Source organism: Pristiophorus japonicus, chromosome 9, assembly GCF_044704955.1.
Source record: "Pristiophorus japonicus isolate sPriJap1 chromosome 9, sPriJap1.hap1, whole genome shotgun sequence".
Lineage (NCBI taxonomy): Eukaryota > Metazoa > Chordata > Chondrichthyes > Pristiophoridae > Pristiophorus > Pristiophorus japonicus.
In genome coordinates, this window is record NC_091985.1 from 136,844,258 (window position 1) to 136,870,581 (window position 26,324).

General features: G+C 42.7%; 1 protein-coding gene across 1 annotated transcript; it reads left to right on the forward strand.

The window, feature by feature from the left end:
- The first annotated feature begins 43 nt into the window (after positions 1-43).
- On the forward strand, positions 44-25,554 carry trmt6 (tRNA methyltransferase 6 non-catalytic subunit). Its single transcript, XM_070888788.1, has 11 exons — positions 44-482; positions 6,522-6,652; positions 8,466-8,575; positions 8,687-8,778; positions 10,885-10,968; positions 11,718-11,842; positions 19,519-19,871; positions 21,175-21,260; positions 22,175-22,277; positions 22,366-22,452; positions 24,696-25,554. Exons 1-11 carry the CDS (start codon positions 352-354, stop codon positions 24,867-24,869), a joined length of 1,476 nt encoding a protein of 491 aa, XP_070744889.1. The 5' UTR covers positions 44-351; the 3' UTR covers positions 24,870-25,554.
- The last annotated feature ends 770 nt before the right edge of the window (positions 25,555-26,324 follow it).

Sequence of the window (26,324 nt, forward strand, 5' to 3'; positions counted from 1 at the left end):
TTCAGTGGTGCGCGTGCGCGAGCGAGAGCGAGAGCGGTGGACGACCACTTCCGTTTCCGATCGCGCGCGCTATCACGCCGGCAGCCAACGGTTGGGGCCAGGGGCTGCGGTAACCTTTCTTGGTCTGCGCCACCGAGCCTCGGTGTAACCGGCAGCGTGTCCCACGCCACTGCGTCCGATTAGCCACTGAGAGTTGGCCGTGTGTGTTTCGCTCGGTCCGGGAGCTCTGCTCACTTGTTCCGGCCGGCGGGGAGGAGGGGGGGTCAAATGGATTGATTTGCGCCTGGCCGCGGTTACGGGAGAAGTTGAAGGGCACGTGGAAGGGGCAGAGCGGTGGCGGCAGGGGCAGCGATGGCAGCAATAATGTCTGCAGCCGGCGAGGCCCTGGATCCCGGCAGCGGGGCCCACACAGTCAGCGAGGGCGACCATGTGGTGCTGAAGAGAGAAGATGTGTTTAAAGCCGTGCAGGTGCACAGGAAAAGGTACAGCAGCCTCACTGTCCAGGACGTGTAACGGTGTGGCGGTGGTGGGTGGAAGGGGTGCACTACTACCTCCCTCATATGATGTGATGCCTCCTTCATATTTGTGAATCGGGCATTGAGTGGTTGTATGTTCCATGGTCTGTTCCGGGTGAACACAGTTGCACTCTGGAGAGTTTTAATTCTCCATTTACATAAGAACGTAAGAAATAGGACCAGGAGTAGGCCATTTGGCCCCTCGGGCCTGGTTTGCCATTCAATAAGATCATGGCTGATCTGATCTTGGCCTCAACTCCACTTTCCTACCCGCTCCCCATAACTCTTGACTCCTATTGTTCAAAAATAAATATATTCAATGACCCAGCCTCCACAGCTCTCTGGGGAAGAGAATTCCAAAAAGATTCACAACCCTCTGGGGGAAGAAATTCCTCCTAATCTCCATTTTAAATGAGCGACCCCTTATTCTGAAACTATGCCCCCTAGTTCTAGATTCCCTCATGAGGAGAAACATCCTCGCTACAAAACCCTGTCAAGCCCCCTCAGAATCTTGTATGTTTCAATAAGTTCACCTCTTTCTCTTCTAAACTCCAATGAGTATAGGCTCAACCTTTCTTCATAAGACAACCCCTTCATCTCAGGAATCAACCGAGTAAACCTTCTCTGAACTGCCTCCAATGTATGTACAGTATATTCCTCCTTAAATAAGGAGACCAAAACTGTACGCAGTACTCCAGGTTGTGGTCTCGCTAGTACTCTGGTCATGGTCTACAGGGCTGTAGTAATACCCGCCCTCTTGTATGGACCTGAGGCATGGACGATGTATAGAGGCACCTCAAGTCGCTGGAGATATATCGCCAACGATGTCTCCGCAAGATCCTGCAAATTCCCTGGGAGGACAGGCGCACCAACATCAGTGTCCTCGTCCAGGCTAACATCCCCAGTGTCCACACTCGATCAGTTTTGCTGGGCAGACCACATAGTTCGCATGCCAGATACGAGACTCCCTAAGCAAATACTTTATGCGGAGCTCCTTCATGGTAAACGAGCCAAAGGTGGGCAGCGGAAACCTTATAAGGACACCCTCAAAGCCTCCCTGGTAAAGTGCGACATCACCACTGACACCTGAGAGACCCTGGCCGAAGACCACCCAAGGTGGAGAAAGTGCATCGGGAGGGGTTGAGCTCTGAGTCTCAACGCAAAGAGCATGAAGAGGTCAAGTGCAGACAGCGGAAGGAGCACGCGGCAAACCAGCCCCACCCACCCCTCCCCTCAAAGAATGTCTGTCCTACCTGTAACAGGCTCTGTGGCTCTCGTATCTGACGAGAAAGCAGGAAGGGGTACTGAAGTTGCATGTTTAGCCATGAACTCATTGAATGGCGGTGCAGGCTAGAAGGGCCGAATGGCCTACTCCTGCACCTATTTTTCTATGTTCAGCCATCAAAGAACTCACTTTGGGGGTGGAAGCAAGTCTTCCTCGATTCTGAGAGATTGCCTATGATGACGACTCTGTACAGTTGTAGCAGAACTTCCCAACTTTTATACTCCATCTCCCTTGCAACCATTTGCCTTCCTAATTACTTACTGTACTTGAATGTAAACTTTTTCCATTTCGTGTACAAGGACCCCCCGATCCCTCTGTACCGCAGCATTTTGTAGTCTCCTTGCGCGTCAAGTATTCGCATCTGCCAGGGTTTGTGCGGGTGCGGTTCAGGGTTGTCCATCAGCTTTGCAGAAGACCGAAGCCAGTGATCTTCTGCATCAGGTCTGTCACGAGGTGTTTGTGACTTCTTGTGAGCTCCATTCGACTTTCTAAACATCGTCAGGTTTTAAGTCGCATTGTTGAAAGTTAAGCGTGTGGCTTCAAAAGGACTGGCGTGATTTCAAGCGGTGGTGAGGTGCATTGTTGAGATCCTGGAATATGGGGAGACGTTCATTTTCTGCGATTCGCTGGACTTCCCAGAGATTTGTGGCATAACAGCAAATGGATGGGAGAGCAAGGTGCGACAGCGCAGGCAGCCAAGGTATTGGGGTCGACCTGAGGGTTCCAGTGATGGACCGTATTCTCCATACTAAGAATTATTGGTGACTTGCTTTTGACTTCTGTAAGTTATAACGTGCTATCTTGTGCCTTTGAACCAGCAAAAGTTTATGCCATAAAAGATATACAGCTGAACGAGCAATTGTATTGTGCCTGCACTAATCCTTTAGGCTAAGCTGCTAATATGTCATTTAATACGCTGAAACCTGCAAAACTTTGGCTAATAGTGCTGTGCAATGAGCCTCCTGTGCTTTTTTCCCCTTGGTGGCTTAGTTGAACCTCTGGAAACTCATGTATCCAGAATGTCATGTGCTTGTGCCCTTATTTTGCAAATATGTCCTAAATTTGCTTATTGTGTTAGTTGTATTAGCCATGGAAGTTTTTACATTAACATCAAAGTAAATTTAGTGGTGCATCCGAGATTGAGTTTGTCTTAAAAGTCTGGGGGATGTTCATGATAAGATCTTAAAAATGTTCATTATTTGCCCAGTACTTAGTACTGTACTTAAATGTGACAATGGTGAACATTAAAATCCCATAGCAGTATTTGAAGAGCAGCAGGGTCCCCTATATTCTGGTTAATATTTATCACTCAGCCAACATCACTGAAAAAAACAATTATATCTCACTGCTGTTCGTGGAATTCCTGTGTGCAAATTGGCCGCCACCTTCTTTACATAATAGCACTTCAACAATAGTTCATTGAAGCGTTGCATTGTTCTAAGGGCGTGAAAGGTGCTGCATTAATGCATGTTTCTTTTTAACGTGTGAAAAATAACAGCAGTTTTGCTTTATATATTTTTCTCAAAATCTGTACATAAGAAGCAGGAGTAGGCCTATAGCCCCTCGGCTGAACTTCTACATCAACTCCACCTTCCCGCCCTGTCCCCATATCCCTTGATTCCCTTAGTACCCATAAATCTATCGATTTCAGTCTTGAATATACTCATCGACTAAGCATCCACACCTCTCTGGGGTAGGCACTATTTCAAAGAAGAGCAGGGGAGTTATCCTTGGTGTCCTAGCCAATATTTATCCTTCAATCAACATCATTAAAATAGATGATCTGGTCATTATCATATTTGTGGGAGTTTGCTGTGTGCAATTTGGCTGCTGCATTTCCTACATTATAACCATGACTACACTCCAAAAAGTACTTCATTGGCTGTAAAGTGCTTTGGGACGTCCAGTGGTTGTGAAAGGCACTTCTATAAATGCAAGTCTGTCTTTCTTTCTAGAGAATTCCAAAGATTCACAACTCTTGAGTGAAGAAATTTATCTTCATCTCAGTCCTAAATGGCCAACTCCTTATCCTGAGACTGACCCCTAGTCTATATGGACTTGGGAACTGCTGTTGTCCTGAAAGAGAATATGTTTTGCAGTTTGCGACCTGATATTGTAAATTTCAGGCCATTGTTGTGCATGGCCTTTCACTGATATATTTCTTAGTATCTCTACACAGCTGTAAAAGAATAACATGAAGACTAGCACTTTAACCCATCACAATCTGTAAATACAGTTGATGATCAAGCATCCTTTTTAAACCTTGACTTTTAATGCCTGCTTTCTATGGGAAACTAAAAGGCAATCAAGCCATGCTGATGGGTTCAATTTCAGATTTGGCACATGGACAGTCTTATTAGTAATCTAGTGTAAGTAATCATTCATAGTACAATTGTTAAAATGTTTATGGGATCATGTAATGCTACTCTTCATTTCTGCCTTCTGAAGATGTGTAGGTCACAGAAATATAATTGGGCTTTACTTTAACAGTTTAAAAAAAACCATTGTGACAGAGGCTAAGGTGCAAATAACAGATTTGAACCATCCAGAACGACCCTCATCATGGCATCCAACTACTACTTAAATTATTCCACTATGCTACCTAGAACCCACTGTTTGTGCTAATCATTTATGCGCAGAAGAATTTCCAGATATCAGTCCTAAATTTGCATTTTGTCAGTTTGAACCCATTGTCCCTCTCCTAACGCAACAACAAGTTTATATAGTGCCTTTTAATGTAGTAAAATGTCCCACGGCGCTTCACAGGAACATTATCAGACAAGATTTGACACTGAGCCACATATTAGGACAAGTGACTAAAAGCTTGGTCTGCGAGGTAGGTACTAAGTGTTTTAAAGGAAAAGAGAGGAGAGGTGGAGAAGTTTAGGGAGAGAATTCCGGAGCTTAAGGCCAATACAGCTGAAGGTATGGCAGTCAATGGAGGGGTGAAGGAACTTGGGGTTTACAAGAGGCCAGAATAGAGGAACACAGAGTTTTCGGAGGGTTGTGGGGCTGGAGGAGGTTACAGAGCTAGGGAGGGGTAAGGTCAGAGAGGATTTAAACACACAGATGAGAATTTTTAATTTGAGGCGTTGCTTAACCGGGAGCCAGTGTAGGTCAGCGAGCACAGACGTGATGGGTGAGCGGGACTTGGTGTGAGTAAGGATATGGACATCAGAGCTTTTGAATGAACTGCAGTTTACACAAGGTGGAGGATGGAAGGGCAGCCAGGACAGCATTGGAATAGTCGAATCTGGAGGTAACCAAAACAGGGGTGGAGATGGGCGATATTACGGAAGTGGGAGTAGGTAGCTTTGGGGACGGAGAGGATATAGGGTCGGAACCTCAGCTCGACTGGACGCCGTGGTTGTCAACAATCTGGTTCAGCCTCAGACAGTGACCAGTGAGGGGACTGGAATCAGTGTCTAGGTAATGGAGTTTGTGGCTGGGGCTGAAAACAATAGCTTCGGTCTTCCCAATATTTAATTGTAGGAAATTTTTGCGCTTCCAATACTGGATGTTGAGCCAAGTAGACAGTCTTTGTGATGGAGTGGATGCAGAAGTTGTGAGCAATCTTGATCAGCTTGAGACAGTGGCCAGGGGGAAGAATGGAATCAGTGGTGAGGGTAGAGAGTTTGTGGTGGAGCTGAAATCCTTGGCCTTTGGTCTTTCCAATATCTGCGCTCCTCGAACTGATCTCTTGAGCGTCCCTGATTTTAATTGCTCAACCATTCCAGTCTGTCAATCATCTTATCCCAAATCCCAGAGTCTCCAGTATCTCTCCCAACTTGCGCACACCCTCTCCAAGCTCATCTTTGCCCCACATTCATCATCCCTATTCTCACTGACCTGCACTGGTTCTTTGTCCCCCAATCCGTGCAATTTTAAAATCTTGGCCTTAACTTCGAATCCATCGTCTTACCTTACCCCAACCTCTTTTGACAAGCCATTATTTCCTCCCGAGGTTTCTGGATTTTGGACGCTCAACCTGTGCTTGAAATACTGCTTAAAATACAATACAACAATTCAAATTTTAGACATTGTAACTAAAAGTTTCTTGGTATTGGATTGTAGATAGTATTTAAAACTCAATTGTTCTTCTGTTCAGGTTTCGTTAGAGCATACGCTTCCGACAGCCAAGAAAACAGATGTTAGAAAATGTTGAAGCAATCTGATTATTGCCCCATCTGACTTTCTCACCATCTTCTCCCCTTTACTTTCACCTCTCTTGCCCCCGGCCCCCACCCAAAAGTGCAAAGGGTGCTCATTGCTTCTCTGCAGCAGTGTGGCTGATACTGCGAGCTTGGGAGGGGAAAAGCAATACCTCTGCGGTTCTCTATTTCTTATGGTGCTGTGTGTTGGTGCTTAAATCTGCTATCTTCCTGTGCTGTCCCAACATGAAAGCATCGTTTATTGCCTCTTTATCTCCAGTAGTTGAACCATTTTATCTGGGTTCCACTCCCTAAAACAAAAATGTTATTTAACCTGTTGGAGTAAAAGCTATTTCTTTTTATTGCTGGATTCTTGAGGTTATGTAATTACTTCTGGGTGACTCAGGACCACACCCCATCTGCTAAAATACCATCAAGACATCTGCTAAAACAAACGCCTTGAGTTTTTTGAGACTATTTTAAAGTTATTTCAGTGATTGTACCTGTGACTTTAGATGAAATGTGCTGTTCTGGTTGGGACTCATTGGATCTTGAACTTTTGCTTTTCAGAAAAATCACCTTTGAGAAACAGTGGTTTTACTTGGACAATGTGATTGGACAGCAGTATGGCACCACTTTCGAAGTTTCCAGTGGTGGAGCACTCCAACCACTTAAAGCAAAAACTGAGGAAACTGCTAAAGGTAGTGTCAGAATCTCTTGTATTGCAATCTGTAGCTATAAATTGCATTGTGGGCAGCTTAATGTCAGTGTTGCTGACCAGTAAAAGTCACCATTTCCTGAAGTTGGACATTCCACCAGACAGTCTGACTGTATACATTCAAAAGTGTGTGTGACATGATAACTCTTGCAAATGAGTTGAGCGATGCTAAGTTCATATAATTTTTTGCGGGGTAATATTTAACATATTAACTTGTATTTGCACAATACAACGTGCACATGGTAATTGCTGTTATAGTTTGGGCTCTTTGGACAGTGTTTCTCCAGAGGTTATAAGAACATAAGAAAGAAGCAGGAGTGGGTCATATAGCCCCTCGAACATACTCCGCCAACTACCTACAAGCACCCTATACCCCATGGGTAATATGCAGGAGAATGATTCAGTCAACACTCTTTTTTGGATATAATTTTTTTAACTTTCAAGTGGATTGAGTTAGAACATAACTTTTGACAGGTCACGTAAGCCTCCCGAATCTGAGTGAATTATTTCTGATTTGAAATCTCAGTCTTGGTTAGTGAATTACCTTTCCACATTGCATTTTCTATACATTAATCTTCTGAACTTAAAAGGCAGGATCTTCCCATACTATGCACCAAAATTAAGGGGATTAAAAGAAAACATTCGTGAATATGAATTGTAGTTTATATTTTTCCTTTACTGGGGTGGGGGGCAGGAATAAAGGGATATTTGCAAAATTCTCTTAAAAGTTTGGCTTATGGATTTTTTTAAATTGCTGAAAGTATAACTACTGATTGTTTGGACAATCTAAAGAATATCACCCAAGAAAATGGTACAAGCTCCAGTATTTCATTTTTATTGTGATTTTTTTTTTTAATGCCTGCTGAGAGATGAAACACTTGTGTACTTATTTGTCATCTAGTGTAGATGCTGAGCACAGATGTTTTAACTGTGTGCCTTAACTCTAGTCTCAGAAAACCCCTACGACCGTAGGTACTAATTTAATTAATTATGGAAAGTTGTGGGTCGCTGTTTCCTTTAATCTGCGTGACTGCGCAGCGCTCTGCTGGTCCCGCGCAGCCAGTGAGTCGGCTTTTAAATAGAACAACAGCGCATGCGTAGAATTTTAAAGGGGCTGCGGGGGCCAAAAGCAATCAGAGAGAACATTGCTGTGGGCTCTTATGGACTGATTTGAGATTTGTCATTCACTTCACTTGGAATGCTTACAGGTGGAAGAGATCTTCAACCTAATAGTCTTGGCTAAATTTGCCCCAGTCCTTACAAAAGAAAGACTTGCATTTGTATAATCCCTTTCACAACATCCCAAATCACTTTACAGTTTTAATTTTACACTTTTGAAGTGTAGTCACTGTTGTAATATAGGAAACAGGCAGCCAGTTTGCACATAGCAAGCTCCCGCAAACAGCAATGAGATAATGACCAGATAATCTATTTTTGTGATGTTGATTGAGGGGTAAATATTTGGCCAGGACTCCGGGGATAACTCCCCTGCTCTTCAAATAGTGCCATGGGGTCTTTTACGTCCACCTGACAGAACAGATGAGGCCTTGGTTTAAAATCTCATCTGAAAGATGGCACCTCCAACAGTACAGCACTCCCTCAGCACTGCACTAGAGTGTCAGCCTAGATTTTTGTGCTCAAGTCTCTGGAGTGGGACTTGAACTTAACCTTCTAACTGAGGGGTAATAGTGCTACCAATTGAGCCACAGCTGACGACGGTTGCTGTTCTAACCTACTTCACTACTTTGCACTTGTTTTTGTTTAGTTTTAAAGCATTTCACACGTTTTTCTTCCAGAAACAAATGAAGCTGGGATTGATAATCGAAACATAATTGATGATGGCAAGTCCCAGAAGCTCAGCAGAGATGACATTGAGGCACTAAAAGAGCAAGGGTTAAAAGGGCAGGTAGTGATGCTTTTTATACTAGTCAAGTTGGCTATTTCTTGAGAGTTACATTCTTTGTACAGAAATTATATTGCATTGTGTCTTTAAAGCTTAAGTTTTTATTTTATGCAGGATATTGTTCAACATCTAATAGAGAATAGCACAACATTTAGAGACAAAACTGGATTTGCTCAAGAAAAGTACATCAAGAAGAAGAAGAAAAAGTAAGCTTTTGTTCTTTAGATGGGTGTGGGGAGTAGTCTTGTACTGTATTAGATGGAAAAAGTTTTCTCCTGACTCGGATAAAATGTTTAATCTCACTACACTAACACATGAATTAGACCTATTTATTAATTTTAGTAGTGAGAAGTTACCGTTAACCAAATCATTTAAGATCTGATTTTTGTTTCTTTTTGTAAATTCTTGATTCAATGGTTCTGAGAGACAATGCAATGGTAAGAGAATATAGATAGATAACTTGATACCTTGTAACGATACAATTCAGAAGCAAGTACTTCTCAACACACCTTCAGTGGAAGGCCTATTTTGTAATATGCCTTGGCAGCTTTATATACTATCTTTTTTTAGGCAGTCTGTAGAATCGCGGATGATTTGCTTCCACGCCAAAAAGGGATGAGTTCACAGGTGTTTCAATAAAGGACCTAATATTCCAGCTCCCGAACTACATGTTGATGGATGGAAGATGCCTGTACGTGAATTTTTTTAACCTGTGGTGGTTGTTGCACACCAGCCACCACACGGGCTTGACAGAGCTAGGTCTTGGTCCAGTGACAAGGGTTAACCAAGACGACTGGAGACCAGTTCTGCTGCATGGACTAGTGCGCGCACATATTGCAGTGTGAGCTGGCCCTTGCTGCCCCTGGGCCCTCGCCTCTTCTGGGCCCCGAACTCACGCTTCTCCTGGGCCCCAATCACGTCTCTACATGATCACTCGCCGCTCCATGATCACTCGCCACTCCTGCGCCCCAGCCTCACCGCTCCTGCTGTAGCTGCCCACGCTCCAATCACTAACCTGGATTATGGTGACGTCCAATCTAGTCGCCCTCTTCACTGCCGTCGCCCACTTGCACCAGCTCGTGCTGCTCCATGAAGTGGTACACCGCCACGCTTGCCGTTCCTTTCAAGGCCCGACCCGCCGCAGATATTTATGCCATTGTCGTATCACCACATTAAAATAAAATTTAGTGTGCTGCTATTTTATTTCAAAGGAGATAATAGTAGTAAGTGGGGGGGATAGTCAGTGAGTAGGAGGAAGAATTGATAATGGAAGGATGGGAGTTTGCACAGCATTTTGTTCAATGCGCCAGCCTAGTAATATACACGAGGACAATTCCTTGAAATGGAGGGGGTGGTGTCATTTTCAGCTTACCGCCTGAGCATAGAACCGACGTTTTGGTTTAGGTGCCTGTTATTGAAACTGCCCAATTTTCCTTTCTTTGATTGTGGGTATCTGACCCACAATGCCAGTTTTATGCTCCAGCAGTAAGTTGAAAATTACTCCTCGTGTTATTTTCTTCATTGGAAAGACAGCCAGACACTTGCATTTTTCATGACCACCGAACATCCCAAAGTGCTTTCCAGCCAATGAAGTACTTTTTTGAAATTTAGTCACTGTGATGATGTAGGAAATGCAGCAGCCAATTTGCACTGGGCAAGCTCCCACAAATAACAATGTGATAATGACTAGATAATCTATTTTTTATGTTGATTGAGGGATAAATATTGGCCAGGACTCCGGGGATAACTCCCCTGCTCTTCTTTGTAAATCTTAACTAAATTGTAAATATGTTTTTTTACTGAATTTACCATGTCACTAAACATCCTGTCAAGAGTAATTCTTCCTCCAATTGTGAAATTTGATTGTAATATTATTTTTGAGCAGGTATTTGCATTGAAACAAATGGTTTTAATTGCTTTTAAATTTCATTTTACAGAGAAAAATATACTTAGAGGAGTGGTTGGTTGATATTCCTGACTGTCTCTGAAAAGGCTAGTCTCACTTTCCCATTGAGAACTCAGTAGCACTGCTGATCCAAACTCAAAATTATGACAAACATAATTTTCTTAGTTTAGTAAGACTATTGTGAATTTTCTACATTCCCCTCGAAGGTGCCGTGTTTCGGATGAGACGTTCAATCGAGGTCCCGTCTGCCCTCTCGGGTGGATGTAAAAGATCCTATGGCACTATATACTATCACAAGAAATTAAATTACATAACTGTTTTGGAGTTCAAATAAATTCTAGTATTTTTCACCTTCGAGTATAATAACTCCTAGCCAAATTCTAACTTGGTTAAATCTTGTTGACAGGTACGAAGCATTTATAACTATCTTGAAGCCCACAACTCGCATAATGGCCATGATGTATCATTCCCGTGAGCCAGGTAAAATTTGGTGAGTAAAGTCAAGTTGAATGTCTTTATTTTTCATGCTGTTTAAATGTGTTTTTAGAGTGCATTTTAGACCAGTAGCTGCATTTTGGATTTCAACCTGGTAGTACGCCATGTTTACCTTGCTGGTTCCGACCTGACTAGAACTCCAAGTGGTCGGTTTTAACTCCCTCCGCCTGGCGGTAACCGGGCAGGAATATGCTCCAGCAAATGTTTATTTCCGTGAATGTCTTTTAACCATGAATAAAACCGTTTGACAGCTCAGTTTGCTATGCAAGTGCAACCAATGTTAATATTTTTCTGAAGTGATGTGTGCAGTTGAAATCCAATGTGCAAATCTAGGAACAATAAATGGGTTTGTTGTGCACCAGTGCACGCGATCTTAAATTACTTTGTATACAAAGTTTAGCTTTAGTTCGGAGGTGAAGAATTGCAGTGGCATGTTGGTGTGAGCTGGGGTTTTTTTGTTGGGCACAAGGAAAGGAATCTGAATAAGTCTGAACCATAAGCAATATATTCGTCCTTAAATGTTCCAGATTGTATGACATTGTACGTGACCTTATTAAATTCCATTTATCATTGTTTTGCCCACTTGGAATTATTGACGCGGGGAGAGAGAAGAGAGACTGGCTCATTTGCGTCATGATCTTGAAATCACACAGTTGATACTGTAAATCTCAAGGCGCTGATTTACTGAATAGGTTAGCGGAACTAGAATATTAAAACCATTATTAACTAATAATTCTTTTCCAGCTATTTACGGTATGACACACTGGCTCAGATGCTCGCTCTTGGGAATATCCATGCTGGCTGCAAAGTAATTGTAGCAGAAACCTGTGCTGGTCTGGTGCTAGGCGCTGTAATGGAGAGGTTAGGAGGTAATGAAACCTAAATTTGCAGACTGAGAATTTTTAATGTATTCTAACTGTACTGTTTTTTTTTAAATTGTATTGTAGCACAAGTATAGCTGATGAGTCTGATCACTAATGAAGCCTCACAGCTGTACTTATGGAACTTTAATTGAGCAAAACTCATCCGATTAGCAATACATCTCACTGAAGTTCTATCTAAAGGAATGCTGAAGCACAACTGGGAATATATACGTCTAAATTTAAAGCTGTATCATCCAAAACTAATTGCGGTGAACATCATATTGGGGAACTGTGCAAGTTGGCCTCATAATGCACATGTCACAAAATGAGTTCAGAAGGTCTTGGTTTAAATTACTTAAGAACATGAGAAATAGGAGCAGGAGTAGGCTATTTTGCCCCTCGAGCCTGCTCCGCCATTCAGTAAGATCATGGCTGATCTGATCCTGGCCTGAACTCCACTTCCCCGCCTGCTCCCCATAACCTTCGGCTCCCTTATCATTCAAAAATCTGTCCATCTCCACCTTAAATATATTCAAAGACCTAGCCTGCACAGATCTCTAGGGTAGAGAATTCCAAAGATTCACGACCCTCTGAGAGAAGAAATTCCTCCGCATTTCCGTTTTAAATGGGCGACCCCTTCATCATCATAGGCAGTCCCTCGGAATCGAGGAAGACTTGCTTCCACTTTTAAAATGAGTTCTTAGATGGCTGAACAGTCCAATACGAGAACCACAGTCTCTGTCACAGGTGGAACAGATGGTCGTTGAGGGAAGGGATGGGTGGGACTGGTTTGCCTGCGCTTGATTTCTGCATGCTCTGGGCGATGAGACTGGGTGCTCAGCGCCTTATTCTGAAACTATGCCCCCTAGTTCTATATTCCCCCACAAGGGGAAACATCCTCTCTGCATCTACCCTGCCAAGCCCCCTCAGAATCCTATGTTTCAATAAGATCACTTCTCATTCATCTAAACTCCAATGAGTATAAGCCCAACCTGCTCAACCTTTCTTCATATGACAACCCCTTCATCTCTGGAATCTACCTCGTGAACCTTCTCTAAATTGCCTCCAATGCAAGTATATCCTTCCTTAAATAAGGAGACCAAAACTATGCAGTACTCCAGGAGTAGTCTTCCCCAATGCACCCTGTACATTCATTCATTCTAATTTCTTCATCGTCTTATAATGTTAATTAACCTGGTACTACCATTTTTCTTCCTATAAAAATATTTGGGTTTTGTGATGCTTATTCTATTCCTGAGTACTGTGGGTAAAGAATGGATTAGGGAGGAATACGAGGGCTCACTTCAAAGAAATGGAAGTTGGGATTAAGGGTGGAGATGCAATTTTTATTACTTTTTTTTGCTCTAACAAGAAAATATAACTTTTTTTAGTTTTTATAGTGGAACTTTTCCCTCCCTTGCTGTTCATGTAGCAAATGCTAGCAACAGCAAACAAAATGGGAATTAACTTTAATCGTTGTGCAATGCAATTGAAAATTAAGGATGTCATAGCAGTGCATTTGGAAATAGGTAATATGATAGGTCCAAGTCAGCATGGATTTGTGAAAGGGAAATCATGCTTGACAAATCTTCTGGAATTTTTTGAGGATGTTTCCAGTAGAGTGGACAAGGGAGAACCAGTTGATGTGGTATATTTGGACTTTCAGAAGGCTTTCGACAAGGTTCCACACAAGAGATTAATGTGCAAAGTTAAAGCACATGGGATTGGGGGTAGTGTGCTGACATGGATTGAGAACTGGTTGTCAGACAGGAAGCAAAGAGTAGGAGTAAATGGGGACTTTTCAGAATGGCAGGCAGTGACTAGTGGGGTACCGCAAGGTTCTGTGCTGGGGCCCCAGCTGTTTACACTGTACATTAATGATTTAGACGAGGGGATTAAATGTAGTATCTCCAAATTTGCGGATGACACTAAGTTGGGATGACACTAAGTTGGGTGGCAGTGTGAGCTGCAAGGAGGATTCTATGAGGCTGCAGAGCGACTTGGATAGGTTAGGTGAGTGGGCAAATGCATGGCAGATGAAGTATAATGTGGATAAATGTGAGGTTATCCACTTTGGTGGTAAAAACAGAGAGACAGACTATTATCTGAATGGTGACAGATTAGGAAAAGGGGAGGTGCAACGAGACCTGGGTGTCATGGTACATCAGTCATTGAAGGTTGGCATGCAGGTGCAGCAGGCGGTTAAGAAAGCAAATGGCATGTTGGCCTTCATAGCGAGGAGATTTGAGTACAAGGGCAGGGAGGTGTTGCTACAATTGTACAGGGCCTTGGTGAGGCCACACCTGGAGTATTGTGTACAGTTTTGGTCTCCTAACCTGAGGAAGGACATTCTTGCTATTGAGGGAGTGCAGCGAAGGTTCACCAGACTGATTCCCGGGATGGCGGGACTGACCTATCAAGAAAGACTGGATCAACTGGGCTTGTATTCACTGGAGTTCAGAAGAATGAGAGGGGACCTCATAGAAACGTTTAAAATTCTGACTGGGTTAGACAGGTTAGATGCAGGAAGAATGTTCCCAATGTTGGGGAAGTCCAGAACCAGGGGACACAGTCTAAGGATAAGGGGGAAGCCATTTAGGACCGAGATGAGGAGGAATTTCTTCACCCAGAGAGTGGTGAACCTGTGGAATTCTCTACCACAGAAAGTTGTTGAGGCCAATTCACTAAATATATTCAAAAAGGAGTTAGATGAAGTCCTAACTACTAGGGGGATCAAGGGGTATGGTGAGAAAGCAGGAATGGGGTACTGAAGTTGCATGTTCAGCCATGAACTCATCGAATGGCGGTGCAGGCTAGAAGGGCCGAATGGCCTACTCCTGCACCTATTTTCTATGTTTCTATCTATTTGCATACAATGCCAAGCAAAAGTATTGCAGGGAAAGAAGGGTTAGAGAGAATTAGTCTCGATGAAAGATATAAAAGAAAACTGCAATCTTTCCATTTTACAAATCAGAAAGGTTAAATAATGCTAGGTAGCTTTAATTTACAGATCTTAAACATTATTTTGTTGTCGCCTATCCACGTCCCTCTACTCCATTCGTACACCACTTGCTTCTGCCCTGAGGAAAAAGCTCCCCCAAGTTACTTATAACTGCACTTGCAAACTCCCAACTATCTAACTTTGCTCCTCCATTCTACATAATACCTCTACAGGCATCAATTTGCGCAACCACTCCCTCACCACGTTTGATGCCCTTGTCTCCATCTCAATCGTTCCTGGTACGATCCCATCTTTTGCTAGGGTCCATGAGGCAGAGAATTGAGTGTATCTGGTGCTTAACTGTCCCATCACCAGATCTGGCTGGACTACCTCGAGCTCTCTACTGATTCTTATTCTCCTCTGTCAAACCACCCACTACTCTGGGATCATCCTGGAGAGCAAATAAAGCACCTGGCTTCTTTTCATCATTACCAACAATCTCCTTACACCCCAGTCTCTTGTCGTTCTCCATTTGATAACAAGTTTGAGGTGCTCATTAACTTTTTTGCCACCAAAATAAGGCCCATTTGTTCTGCCTTTGCTGCATCTCCTCTTCCCCCTTGCCCACCAAGCCAAACCATAGAAAAATAGGTGCAGGAGTAGGCCATTCGGCCCTTCGAGCCTGCACCACCATTCAATAAGATCATGGCTGATCATTCACCTCAGTACCCCTTTCCCGCTTTCTCTCCATACCCCTTGATCCCTTTAGCCGTAAGGGCCATATCTAACTCCCTCTTGAATACATCCAATGAACTGGCATCAACAACTCTGCGGCAGGGAATTCCACAGGTTAACAACTCTCTGAGTGAAGAAGTTTCTCCTCATCTCAGTCCTAAATGGCCTACCCCTTATCCTAAGACTGTATCCCCTGGTTCTGGACTTCCCCAACATTGGGAACATTCTTCCCGCATCTAACCTGTCCCGTCCCGTCAGAATCTTATACATTTCTATGAGATACCCTCTCATCCTTCTAAATTCCAGTGTATAAAGGCCCAGTTGATCCAGTCTCTCCTCATATGTCAGTCCAGCCATCCCTGGAATCAGTCTGGTGAACCTTCGCTGCATTCCCTCAATAGCAAGAACGTCCTTCCTCAGATTAGGAGACCAAAACTGAACATAATACTCCAGGTGAGGCCTCACCAAGGCCCTGTACAATTTCAGTAAGAGCTCCCTGCTCCTATACTCAAATCCCCTAGCTATGAAGGCCAACATGCCATTTGCCGCCTTCACCGCCTGATGTACCTGCATGCCAACTTTCAGTGACTGATAAACCATGACATCCAGGTCTTGTGGCAGCTCCCCTTTTCCTAATCTGCTGCCATTCAGATAATATTCTGCCTTCGTGTTTTTGCTACCAAAGTGGATAACCTCACATCTATCCACATTATACTGCATCTGCCATGCATTTGCCCACTCACCTAACCTGTCCAAGTCACCTTGCAGCCTCTTAGCATCCTCCTCACAGCTCACACCGCCACCCAGTTTAGTGTCATCTGCAAACTCAATTCCTTCATCCAAATCATTAATGTATATTGTAAAGAGCTGGGGTCCCAGCACTGAGCCCTGTGGCACTCCATTAGTCACTGCCTCCCATTCCGAAAAGGACCCATTTATCCCAACTCTCTGCTTCCTGTCTGCCAACCAATTTTCTATCCACGCCAGTACATTACCCCCAATACCATGTGCTTTGATTTTGCACACCAATCTCTTATGTGGGAACTTGTCAAAGGCCTTTTGAAAGTCCAAATACACCACATCCACTGGTTTTCCCTTGTCCACTCTACTGGTTACATCCTCAAAAAATTCCAGAAGATTTGTCAAGCATGATTTCCCTTTCATAAATCCATGCTGACTTGGACCGAACCTGTCACTGCTTTTCAAATGCGCTGCTATTTCATCCTTAATAATTGATTCCAACATTTTCTCCAATACTGATGTCAGGCTAACCGATCTATAATTACCCGTTTTCTCTCCCTCCTTTTTTAAAAAGTGGTGTTACATTAGCTACCCTCCAGTCCATAGGAATTGATCCAGAGTCGATAGACTGTTGGAAAATGATCACCAATGCATCCACTATTTCGAGGGCCACTTTCTTAAGGACTCTGGGATGCAGACAATCAGGCCCCAGGGATTTAACGGCCTTCAATCCCATCAATTTACCCAACACAATTTCCCACCTAATTAGGATATCCTTCAATTCCTCCTCACTAGACCCTCGGTCCCCTAGTACATCCGGAAGGTTAATTGTGTCTTCCTTCGTGAAGACAGAATCAAAGTTTTTGTTCAATGGTCTGCCATTTCTTTGTTCCCCATTATAAATTCACCTGAGTCCGACTGCAAGGGACCTACGTTTGTCTTCACTCATCTTTTTCTCTTCAAATATCTATAGAAGCTTTTGCAGCCAGTTTTTATGTTCCCGGCAAGCTTCCTCTCGTACTCTATTTTCCCCCTCCTAATTAAACCCTTAGTCCTCCTCTGCTGAATTCTAAATTTCTCCCAGTCCTCTGGTTTGCTGCTTTTTCTGGCCAATTTATATGCCTCTTCTTTGGATCGAACACTATCCTTAATTTCCGTTGTTAGCCATGGTTGAGCCACCTTCCGTGTTTTATTTTTACTCCAGACAGGGATGTACAATTCATCCATGTGATCTATAAATGTTTGCCATTGCCTATCCACCGTGAACCCTTTAAGTATCATTTGCCAGTCTATTCTAGCCAATTCATGCCTCATGCCATCGAAGTGAGCTTTCCTTAAGTTCAGGACCCTAGTTTCTGATTGAACTGTGTCACTCTCCATCTTAATAAAGAATTCTACCATATTATGGTCACTCTTCCCCAAGGGGCCTCGCATAACAAGATTGCTAATTAGTCCCTTCTCATTACACATCACCCAGTCTAGCATGGCCAGCTCTCTAGTTGATTCCTCGACATATTGGTCAAGAAAACCATCCCTAATACAATCGCCCATGATAACTGCTGTACCTTTATTGCACGCATCCCTAATTTCTTGTTTGATGCTGTCCCCAACCTCACTACTACTATTTGGTGGCCTGTACACAACTCCCACCAGCGGTTTCTGCCCTTTGGTATTCCGTAGCTCCATCCATATCGATTCCACATCATCCAAACCAATATCCTTCCTTATTATTGCATTAATTTCCTCTTTAACCAGCAACGCCACCCTGCTGCCTTTTCCTTTCTGTCTATCCTTCCTAAATGTTGAATACCCCTGAATGTTGAGTTCCCAGCCTTGGTCACCCTGGAGCCATGTCTCCGTGATGCCAACTACATCATATCCATTAACTGCTATCTGCGCCGTTAATTCGTCCACCTTATTCCGAATACTCCTCGCATTGAGGCACAGAGCCTTTAGGCTTGTCTTTTTAGCACACTTTGCCCCTTTATAATTTCGCTGTAATGTGGCCCTTTTTGCTTTTTGCCTTGGGTTTCTCTGTCCTCCACTTTTACTATTCTCCTTTCTATCTTTTGCCTCTGTTTCCCTTTTATTTCCCTCTGCCTCCCTGCATAGTTTCCCATCCCCCTGCTATATTAGTTTAACTCCTCCCCAACAGCACTAGCAAACACTCCCCCTAGGACATTGGTTCCAGTCCTGCCCAGTTGCAGACCATCCAGTTTGTACTGGTCCCACCTCCCCCAGAGCCGGTTCCAATGTCCCAGGAATTTGAATCCCTCCCTGCTGCACCACTCCTCAAGCCACGTATTCATCTGAGCTATCCTGTGATTCCTAATCTGACTCGCACGTGGCACTGGTAGCAATCCTGAGATTACTACTTTTGAGGTTCTACTTTTTAATTTAGCTCCTAGCTCCCTAAATTCGTCTCGCAAGACCTCATCCCGTTTTTTACCTATGTCGTTGGTACCAATATGCACCACGACAACTGGCTGTTGACCCTCCCTTTTCAGAATGTCCTGCACCCGTTCCGAAACATCCTTAACCCTTGCACCAGGGAGGCAACATACCATCCTGGAGTCTCGGTTGCGGCTGCAGAAACTCCTATCTATTTCCCTTACAATTGAATCCCCTATCACTATCGCTCTCCCACTCTTTTTCCTGCCCTCCTGTGCAGCAGAGCCACCCACGGTGCCATGAACTTGGCTGCTGCTGCCTTCCCCTGATGAGTCATCCCCCTCAACAGTACCCAAAGCGGTGTATCTTTTGCAGGGGGATGACCACGGGACCCCTGCACTATCTTCCTTTCGCTGCTCTTCCTGTTGGTCACCCGTTCCCTATCTGGCTGTGTACCCTTTACCTGCGGTGTGACCAACTCGCTAAAAGTGCTATTCACGTCATTCTCAGCATCGTGGATGCTCCAGAGTGAATCCACCCGCAGCTCCAGTGCCGCAGTGCGGTCTGTCAGGATCTGCAGGCGGATGCACTTCCCGCACACGTCGTTGTCAGAGACACCGGAAACGTCCCTGAGTTCCCACTTAGTACAGGAGGAGCATAACACGTGTCCGAGTTCTCCTGCCATGACTTAACCCTTGAATTAACTTAATTGGGCAACAACAATGTTAAAACCATCCCAAATTTGAGCAAAACACTGAGCTGAAATTTTAATTTGTCATTAACCTGTATACTGACTGCAAGCCAGACTACGCACATGTCAGTAATTCGTATCCAACTATCTATTCTATATAACATATTTAAACTTTCTCTACAGGTTTTGGTTCTGTTGTCCACATGTATCCAGGTAGCATGCCTATCCGAGCTGCGATGGAGAACTTTGGGTTTCCAAAATCATTTTATAGCCACCTATATGACTTTCCTATCAACAACTTGAACAGTCTTCTTTCTAGAAGCTTTTCAGCTGAGAAAGAAACATTGCAGAATCAAACTGAAGTTGTGGTAGATGTGAGGGATGGTAATGGGAGCCCACTGAGCGCGCACCAGGATGATGGGGTGCCGAGTGGCGAAACCACAATGGATAACGACCAAGCTGGGGAAACTGAGACCATGGATGTTGCCTGTGAGGAGACAGAAAATAAAGATAAAAATGCAGACAGAAAATCCAATGTAAGATTTGTTCCAATAGGATATAGATGTGGAATGTTAACTGGTTTTGTTGGTTGATGTTGGGCAATAGTAAAATAGTGGCCACCCAACCCACAAAGCACACTGCTTTTAATACTCTGTCCTTTGTATACATAACAGTCACTTCATTCCAAAGTAATTCATTATATGAAGTGGTGTATGGTATTTTGACCTAACGAGCCACAATATAATTGCAAATAGTTATACCATTGTGCGGTGTAGTTTTGCTTTTATTTGCTTTCTTAATTTTTTTTCAATTGGAAAGATGCTTGAACATATAACTACATTCCACTTTTTTTGTTTGCTTCAGTCATCAACTGTATCATAACTTTTTGTGCTAATCGCTTCTGCAAATTTAGTCTTGGTTCCTACAGTACCCTCCTGTTGGCTGTCTTATGGTGTTTCCTCAGTTAGCTTATGCCCTTGATCGTTCAACACACTCCTGTTTGCATTTGGTTCACTAATGGTGATGTCAGTTTATAGCAAGTTACTGCTCTATGTCGCTGAAGGCTGGGACCTTTTGCTTTGCTTTAGTCATTCACTCTGGTCAAAATGGCAAATCCCAGTATCTTTCACAAGTGCCATGCCCTGTTTGTGATGGTGACAATTTCAGCATATGGGCCTTCCTGAGCCAAAGTGCATCACAGCAAGTGTGCACCTGTCCATTGACTTCCTCTGGGTTCAAGTGCCTAATGATTTTAAGTGCATTTACTGGGAGAAGGGGAGAAACCAATTGATTTCTCCCTTCTTTGCTCCAAATGCATACATAAATGCTAGTATGACATTTCAAACTGTGGTGTAGTTCACTTCAGTCAAACAATGTCAAAAGTTGATTTTTTGAAATAGTCCCTCATTCATGTATACACGATTTGACAATCTGAGAGTACCATCTGTATCTACATCCTGGGCAGCTGACCGCTCCAGTTTTTGGGTGCTTACTAGCTCATCCACTAGCGACAGAATTTTAAAAAACACCAAATCAATATTCCTTTCTCATCATAACCACTTTCACCTGGGACCCTACTGCCACTTTATTCTGGCTGTGTTGTCTCTATCCAACAATATCTTTGATTTACCTCCTGCTAGAAAACAGTTTTGTTTTAACATTCTCAAAAAAAAATTTTTTTAAATCAACTATTGTGAGCTGCAGCCAAACCTTTTTTATTTGACTGTTCTTGTGCAGCATAGTCCAGGTTTCTAACCTAGATTTATGCTTGTTCTTGTACAAGTTTTAGACTCCCAAAGTCAAACTGGACTCCATCTTTGGTGACATGTTTCTTGGCAGGTTGAAGAAAGGAAGAGTAAGCAAGAGGATCGTCTGAAGAAATTACAGGCTGCTGCTGCTGTGCTACAAGAGAGAAATGCAGATGGGTAAGCTTATGTAACAAATTAAGATGAACTCCAGTACAATTCTGTTACAAATCTTGCTTATGAAAGTGGCAACTGTGATACTAAAATATTGGGTGCACCTTGATCTTTACAAACTTGTGCTTCATTGGTAGTCTTTGTTTATTCAGAATAAATTAAGACTTGTAGAAATTGCAACACTAAAACAGGCCTTCAGCCCAACAAGCCCATGTTGGTGTTTATCCTCCACACAAGCAGTAATCCTAATCCCATGTACCTGCCCTGTTCCCATATCCCATCTTCCACCCTCCATAAACTTAAGCTCATTCAAAACTCCACCTTTATCTTAACTCGCACCAAATCCCATTCATCCAGCTCCCCTGTGCTTGCTAACCTACATTGGCTCCTGGTCCCTGAGCGCCTCCATTTTAAAATTCACATCCTCCTGCTCTAATCCCACAATGACCTCTTCCCTCCTGATCTCTAACCTCCTCCAGCCCTACAATCCTACAACTCTGGCCTCTTGTCAATCTCCCACTTCCTTCACCCTACCATTGGTGACCCTGCCATTAGCTGTCTAGATCCAAAGCTCTGGAATCCCTCCCTAAACTTCTTCACCTTCTTTAAGCTCCTCCTTAAAAGCTACCTCTTTGGCCAAGCTTTTGGTCACCTATCCTAATGTCTCCTTCTTTGGCTCGGTGTCATTTTGGTCTGATTATACTCCTGCCAAGCGCCTTGGGATATTTTACTATATTAAATGTGCTATATAAATGCAATTAGCTGTTAACAGTAAATTTCCTATGTAAATATGTTAATATAGCCTTGTCTAACCATTTTGTTCTAAATAATAGATATTCCTATAGCTAGCTTACCTCAATTAAATTAAAATTCACTTTTTTAATTAAATTCTGGTGAAAAGCTGTTTTTCTTTATTATAGGTTAATTATAGCAAGCCGCCTTTATCCTAGCCCCTTACTACTTTGTCTTCTGGAGTTTGTGGCACCATCTAGACCGTTTGTCATCTACTGCCAATACAAAGAGGTAAAACTAGATATTTGGCATGTTGTTGGTTTGATTGAGCATTTGAGAACACAGCTTAGTTCATTGTCTGTTTTCTTCCTCCATCTAGCCTTTACTCGTGTGCTATGCAAATCTACGAGAGAGGGGTGGAGTTGTAAACTTGAGGCTATCTGAAACGTGGCTGAGAGGCTATCAGGTAAACTTCAATTAAACACTGTAGATGCCTCCTAAGGTAGAATTTCAGAAACAGATTTTCAGCATCTCAAGATCATTAACTTTTAAGCTGCTCTATGGTGTCCTTGTATCTAAATTCCTAATGTTTTGATAGAATATTACAACAATTGTATAGTGAATCTTCTGTTTTGGTCATACGGAGTGTATGTGGCTGTACAAGCTGCCTCTTAACACTTCATCATAAATGGTTCGTGGGGTTTATTACAAATAGTTTGTACTTCAGTTTTATCATAGAAAGGCCTTGCTGAAGTTCAAAATAATTAGTATGCTGAGAAAGCTTGCATCTCTATAGCGCCTTATCATGCCCCCTCACAAACATCTCAAAATACTTCACCTAAAAGCAATGACTTTGAGTGCAGCCACTGTTAGGTAGGTGCATTCCCCACAGCCATTTTAACACCATGAGGTCCTACAAACAATAATGGTATAAATAATCAGTTAATGTAGTTTTGGGCATATTGCTTGGCAATCCAGCACTCCTCCACTATGCGCTGAAATGTAGCTGAAGTCTTTCTTAGAGTAGGCTTGAACCTTCTAACTCCAAGGTAAATATGCTACTGACTGAGCTCAGCTGAAACAGGGCCATTGATTTCTCCTTCTCTTCTTCCTAAATGTCTACTAAGTTCTCCCAATCATCTTCTTCATTTCTCAGCTGACAGCCAACCATTGCCAGTCCTACTCAATAGGAGTTGCATTGAGAAAGTGATCTCAGTGATGTGTTTGATCTCCAACCAAAATCCTCCACTTCACCCAACAGTATGACCTAAGATTTGGATGTCCCTGGTTGGGGAATCACAGCAGTGAATGGGTGTCCTGTACATTCCGTCGATATAAGTTGGGCCAGTGATGTATCACCCTGCCATACTTTCCATCCTTGTTTGTGTTTTTAATGGTCCACCCTCTGACCCAAAGCTAGATCTCTGTTCAACCTGTACCAAATAATACCCAAATTCATACCATCTAGTTCTGTGGTGTGAATGGACCACAAGCTGATTGTCGTCTTCAATATTTGTATGTTTTGGGATTTTTTGTTCCCAAAGGCAACAAAGGGCACATTATTTGTTGCTTTAGCGAGTGGCTGCAGCTCTATCTCACCAACCAGTAGGACTAGTCTAGTGCGAAGTGGAGAGCACATGCCCACATGGGAGCAGAAAGAAACAATTTTCATTTATGTAATGCCTTTCACAACTTCAGGATGTCCCAAAATGCTTTACAGCCAATTGTGAAGTGTGGTCAGTTAAGTAGGCAAAGATAGCATCAAGTTTGCTCACCAGCAAGGTCCCACAAACAACAGTCCAATAAATGACCAGTTAATCTATTTTGTTGGTGTTTGAGGGATATATGTTGGCCAAGACACCATTCTTTAAATAGTTCCAGTGGATCTTTTACTTATACCTGAGCATCCTAATGATGGCTCCTTTGACAATACTACACTGAAGTATCAGCCTAAATCTGTGCTCAAGTCCTGAAGTGGGGCTTGAACCCATGACCTTCTGACTGAGAAACGAGTGTGCTACCACTGAGTCAAGCTTGGCATATATAACCGATTAAACCAGCACGTTGCTAATACAGTGGACATTTTAATGCATCTGGTTTTTCTAGATAAACTGCATGTCCCTGAACCAAGCATGTTAACTTATAAAAGATGATTTGGTTTGGCTGAATAGTATTTTGGTTGTCTGGACAAATCAGCAAATGTTCTACATTTAATTTGGTACCTCGTGTGACTAAAGTTTCTTCTTACCAACTTAATCTGACCCTCCGGCCCATTTCTATGATACCTATTGCATGTGCTGTATCAACGTTGCTGTATTACATTTACAGTCCATCAGACCTAGTTTGTATCTCGGCCAAATCAGACTGCACAGATAAATTTGCTACAAGAGGCTTACAGTATAGTCATTTTAACATCGGAATTTAACTTTTTTAAATGAGAAAAAACAGTTGAAGGGGCCATAGGGCAGAACAACACCAAATATTTCAGCAAATTTTACATAATCAATGGTTTAAATTTAAGTAGAACAAGTCCAAGTCCTACTTGATTTTTTTTAAGACTTTTCAAACAGACCAAGCAAACACCACGACCAATGCTTTGATGTTATTGTCTGAAGAGCAATCTCATTTTAAAGATAATACATTTAATGAATTTCTAGCATTAACTAATTTACAATAACGTGAAATCTTTAATTTGTCCAAATTTTTCAGGTTTTGCCAAACCGAACTCATCCCAAGCTGACAATGAGTGGAGGTGGTGGCTACGTCTTGACCGGTATCACTGTTGCTATGGACAGAGCTAAATCTGTTGCCAGTAATTCTAAACCACAGAAATCTGAAGAGCCTGCAGCGAAAAGACAGAAAGTGGAAGAATCCAAAAGTTAGCTTTCCTCTCTGTACTGCTGCTAATTCTGAAACTGCTTGATATTGGAGCCCATCGTAAAGCTTAAGCTGCAAGTTTTTACAGACAGCTATACTTTTATATTGGTATAATATGGAATGTGTGCCTTTTGGATTTTTCTGCTATGATGTGGAGTGTTAGCAAGTGGGTTTGCATGTGGGAGGAAGGGGAGGAAAGATGCCCTCAATGCAGAGAAGAAGTATTTCTATGTACAATTTTTCTTTATTTTTTTGCAGGGGGTGGGGGGGGAGAAAGAGAATGGAAATAAGTATTTTGGAAAATGTACGCATGCTGGAGTTTAGCGCAAGAAGAGTTGGGTTTCAGAGCTCTTACGCTGATAGATCTCTGCATGAATGTTTGTTCCATGCAGTCTCAGCCCTCTAACTTTAGAAAATGGAGGTCCTAATTAGCCAGGATTTATATGACCATCTGTAAAATAAACTGCTATTCATATTTTTACATCATTTCATTGGTTGTATCAAGTTATGGAAACTAACTTGATGCACTGAAGTATTTTTCTTAATGGGTTTATCTTTTTTAAATTGATCTTATTTATAATTTGTCATTGTGTAATTGTTTTCAGTAGCCGTTTAGCCATGTTGAATGTGTCTTATCACTATAATCAACTATAAAATATTAAGTTATCTGAAATAAATCGATTTAATCAAACTGATTTAAACTTGTGACTGCCTTTTTTAAATAGTTAATTAATCCAACACATTATATATTAAGTTTTGTTTTCTCATAAATGTCATAAGAACATAAAAAATAGGAGCAGGAGTAGGCCATAAGGCCCCTCGAGCCAGTTCCACCACTTAATACGATCATGGCTGATCCGATCATGGACTGAGGTCCACTTCCCTGCCCGCTCTCCATAACCCCTTATTCCCTTATCGTTTAAGAAACTGTCTATTTCGGTCTTAAATTTATTCAATGTCCCAGCTTCCACAGCTTTCTGAAGCAATGAATTCCACAGATCCACAACCCTCTGAGAGAAGAAATTTCTCCACATCTAAGTTTTAAATGGGCGGTCCTTTATTCTAACATTATGCCCTCTAGTTCTAGTCTCCCCTATCACCTTGTCAAGCTCCCTCATAATCTTATGTTTCGATAAGATCACACCTCATTCTTCTGAACTCCAATGAGTAGAGGCCCAACCTACTCGACCTTTACTCATAAGTCAAACCCCTCATCTCCGGAATCAACCTTGTGAACCTTCTCTGAACTGCTTCCAAAGCAAGTATATCCTTTCGTAAATATGGAAACCAAAACTGCACGCAGTATTCCAGGTGTGGCCTCACCAATACCCTGTACAACTGTAGCAAGACTTCCCTGCTTTTATACTCCATCCTCTTTGCAATAAAGGCCAAGATTCCATTGGCCTTCCTGATCACTTGCTGTACCTGCATACTAACCTTTTGTGTTTCATGGACAAGTAC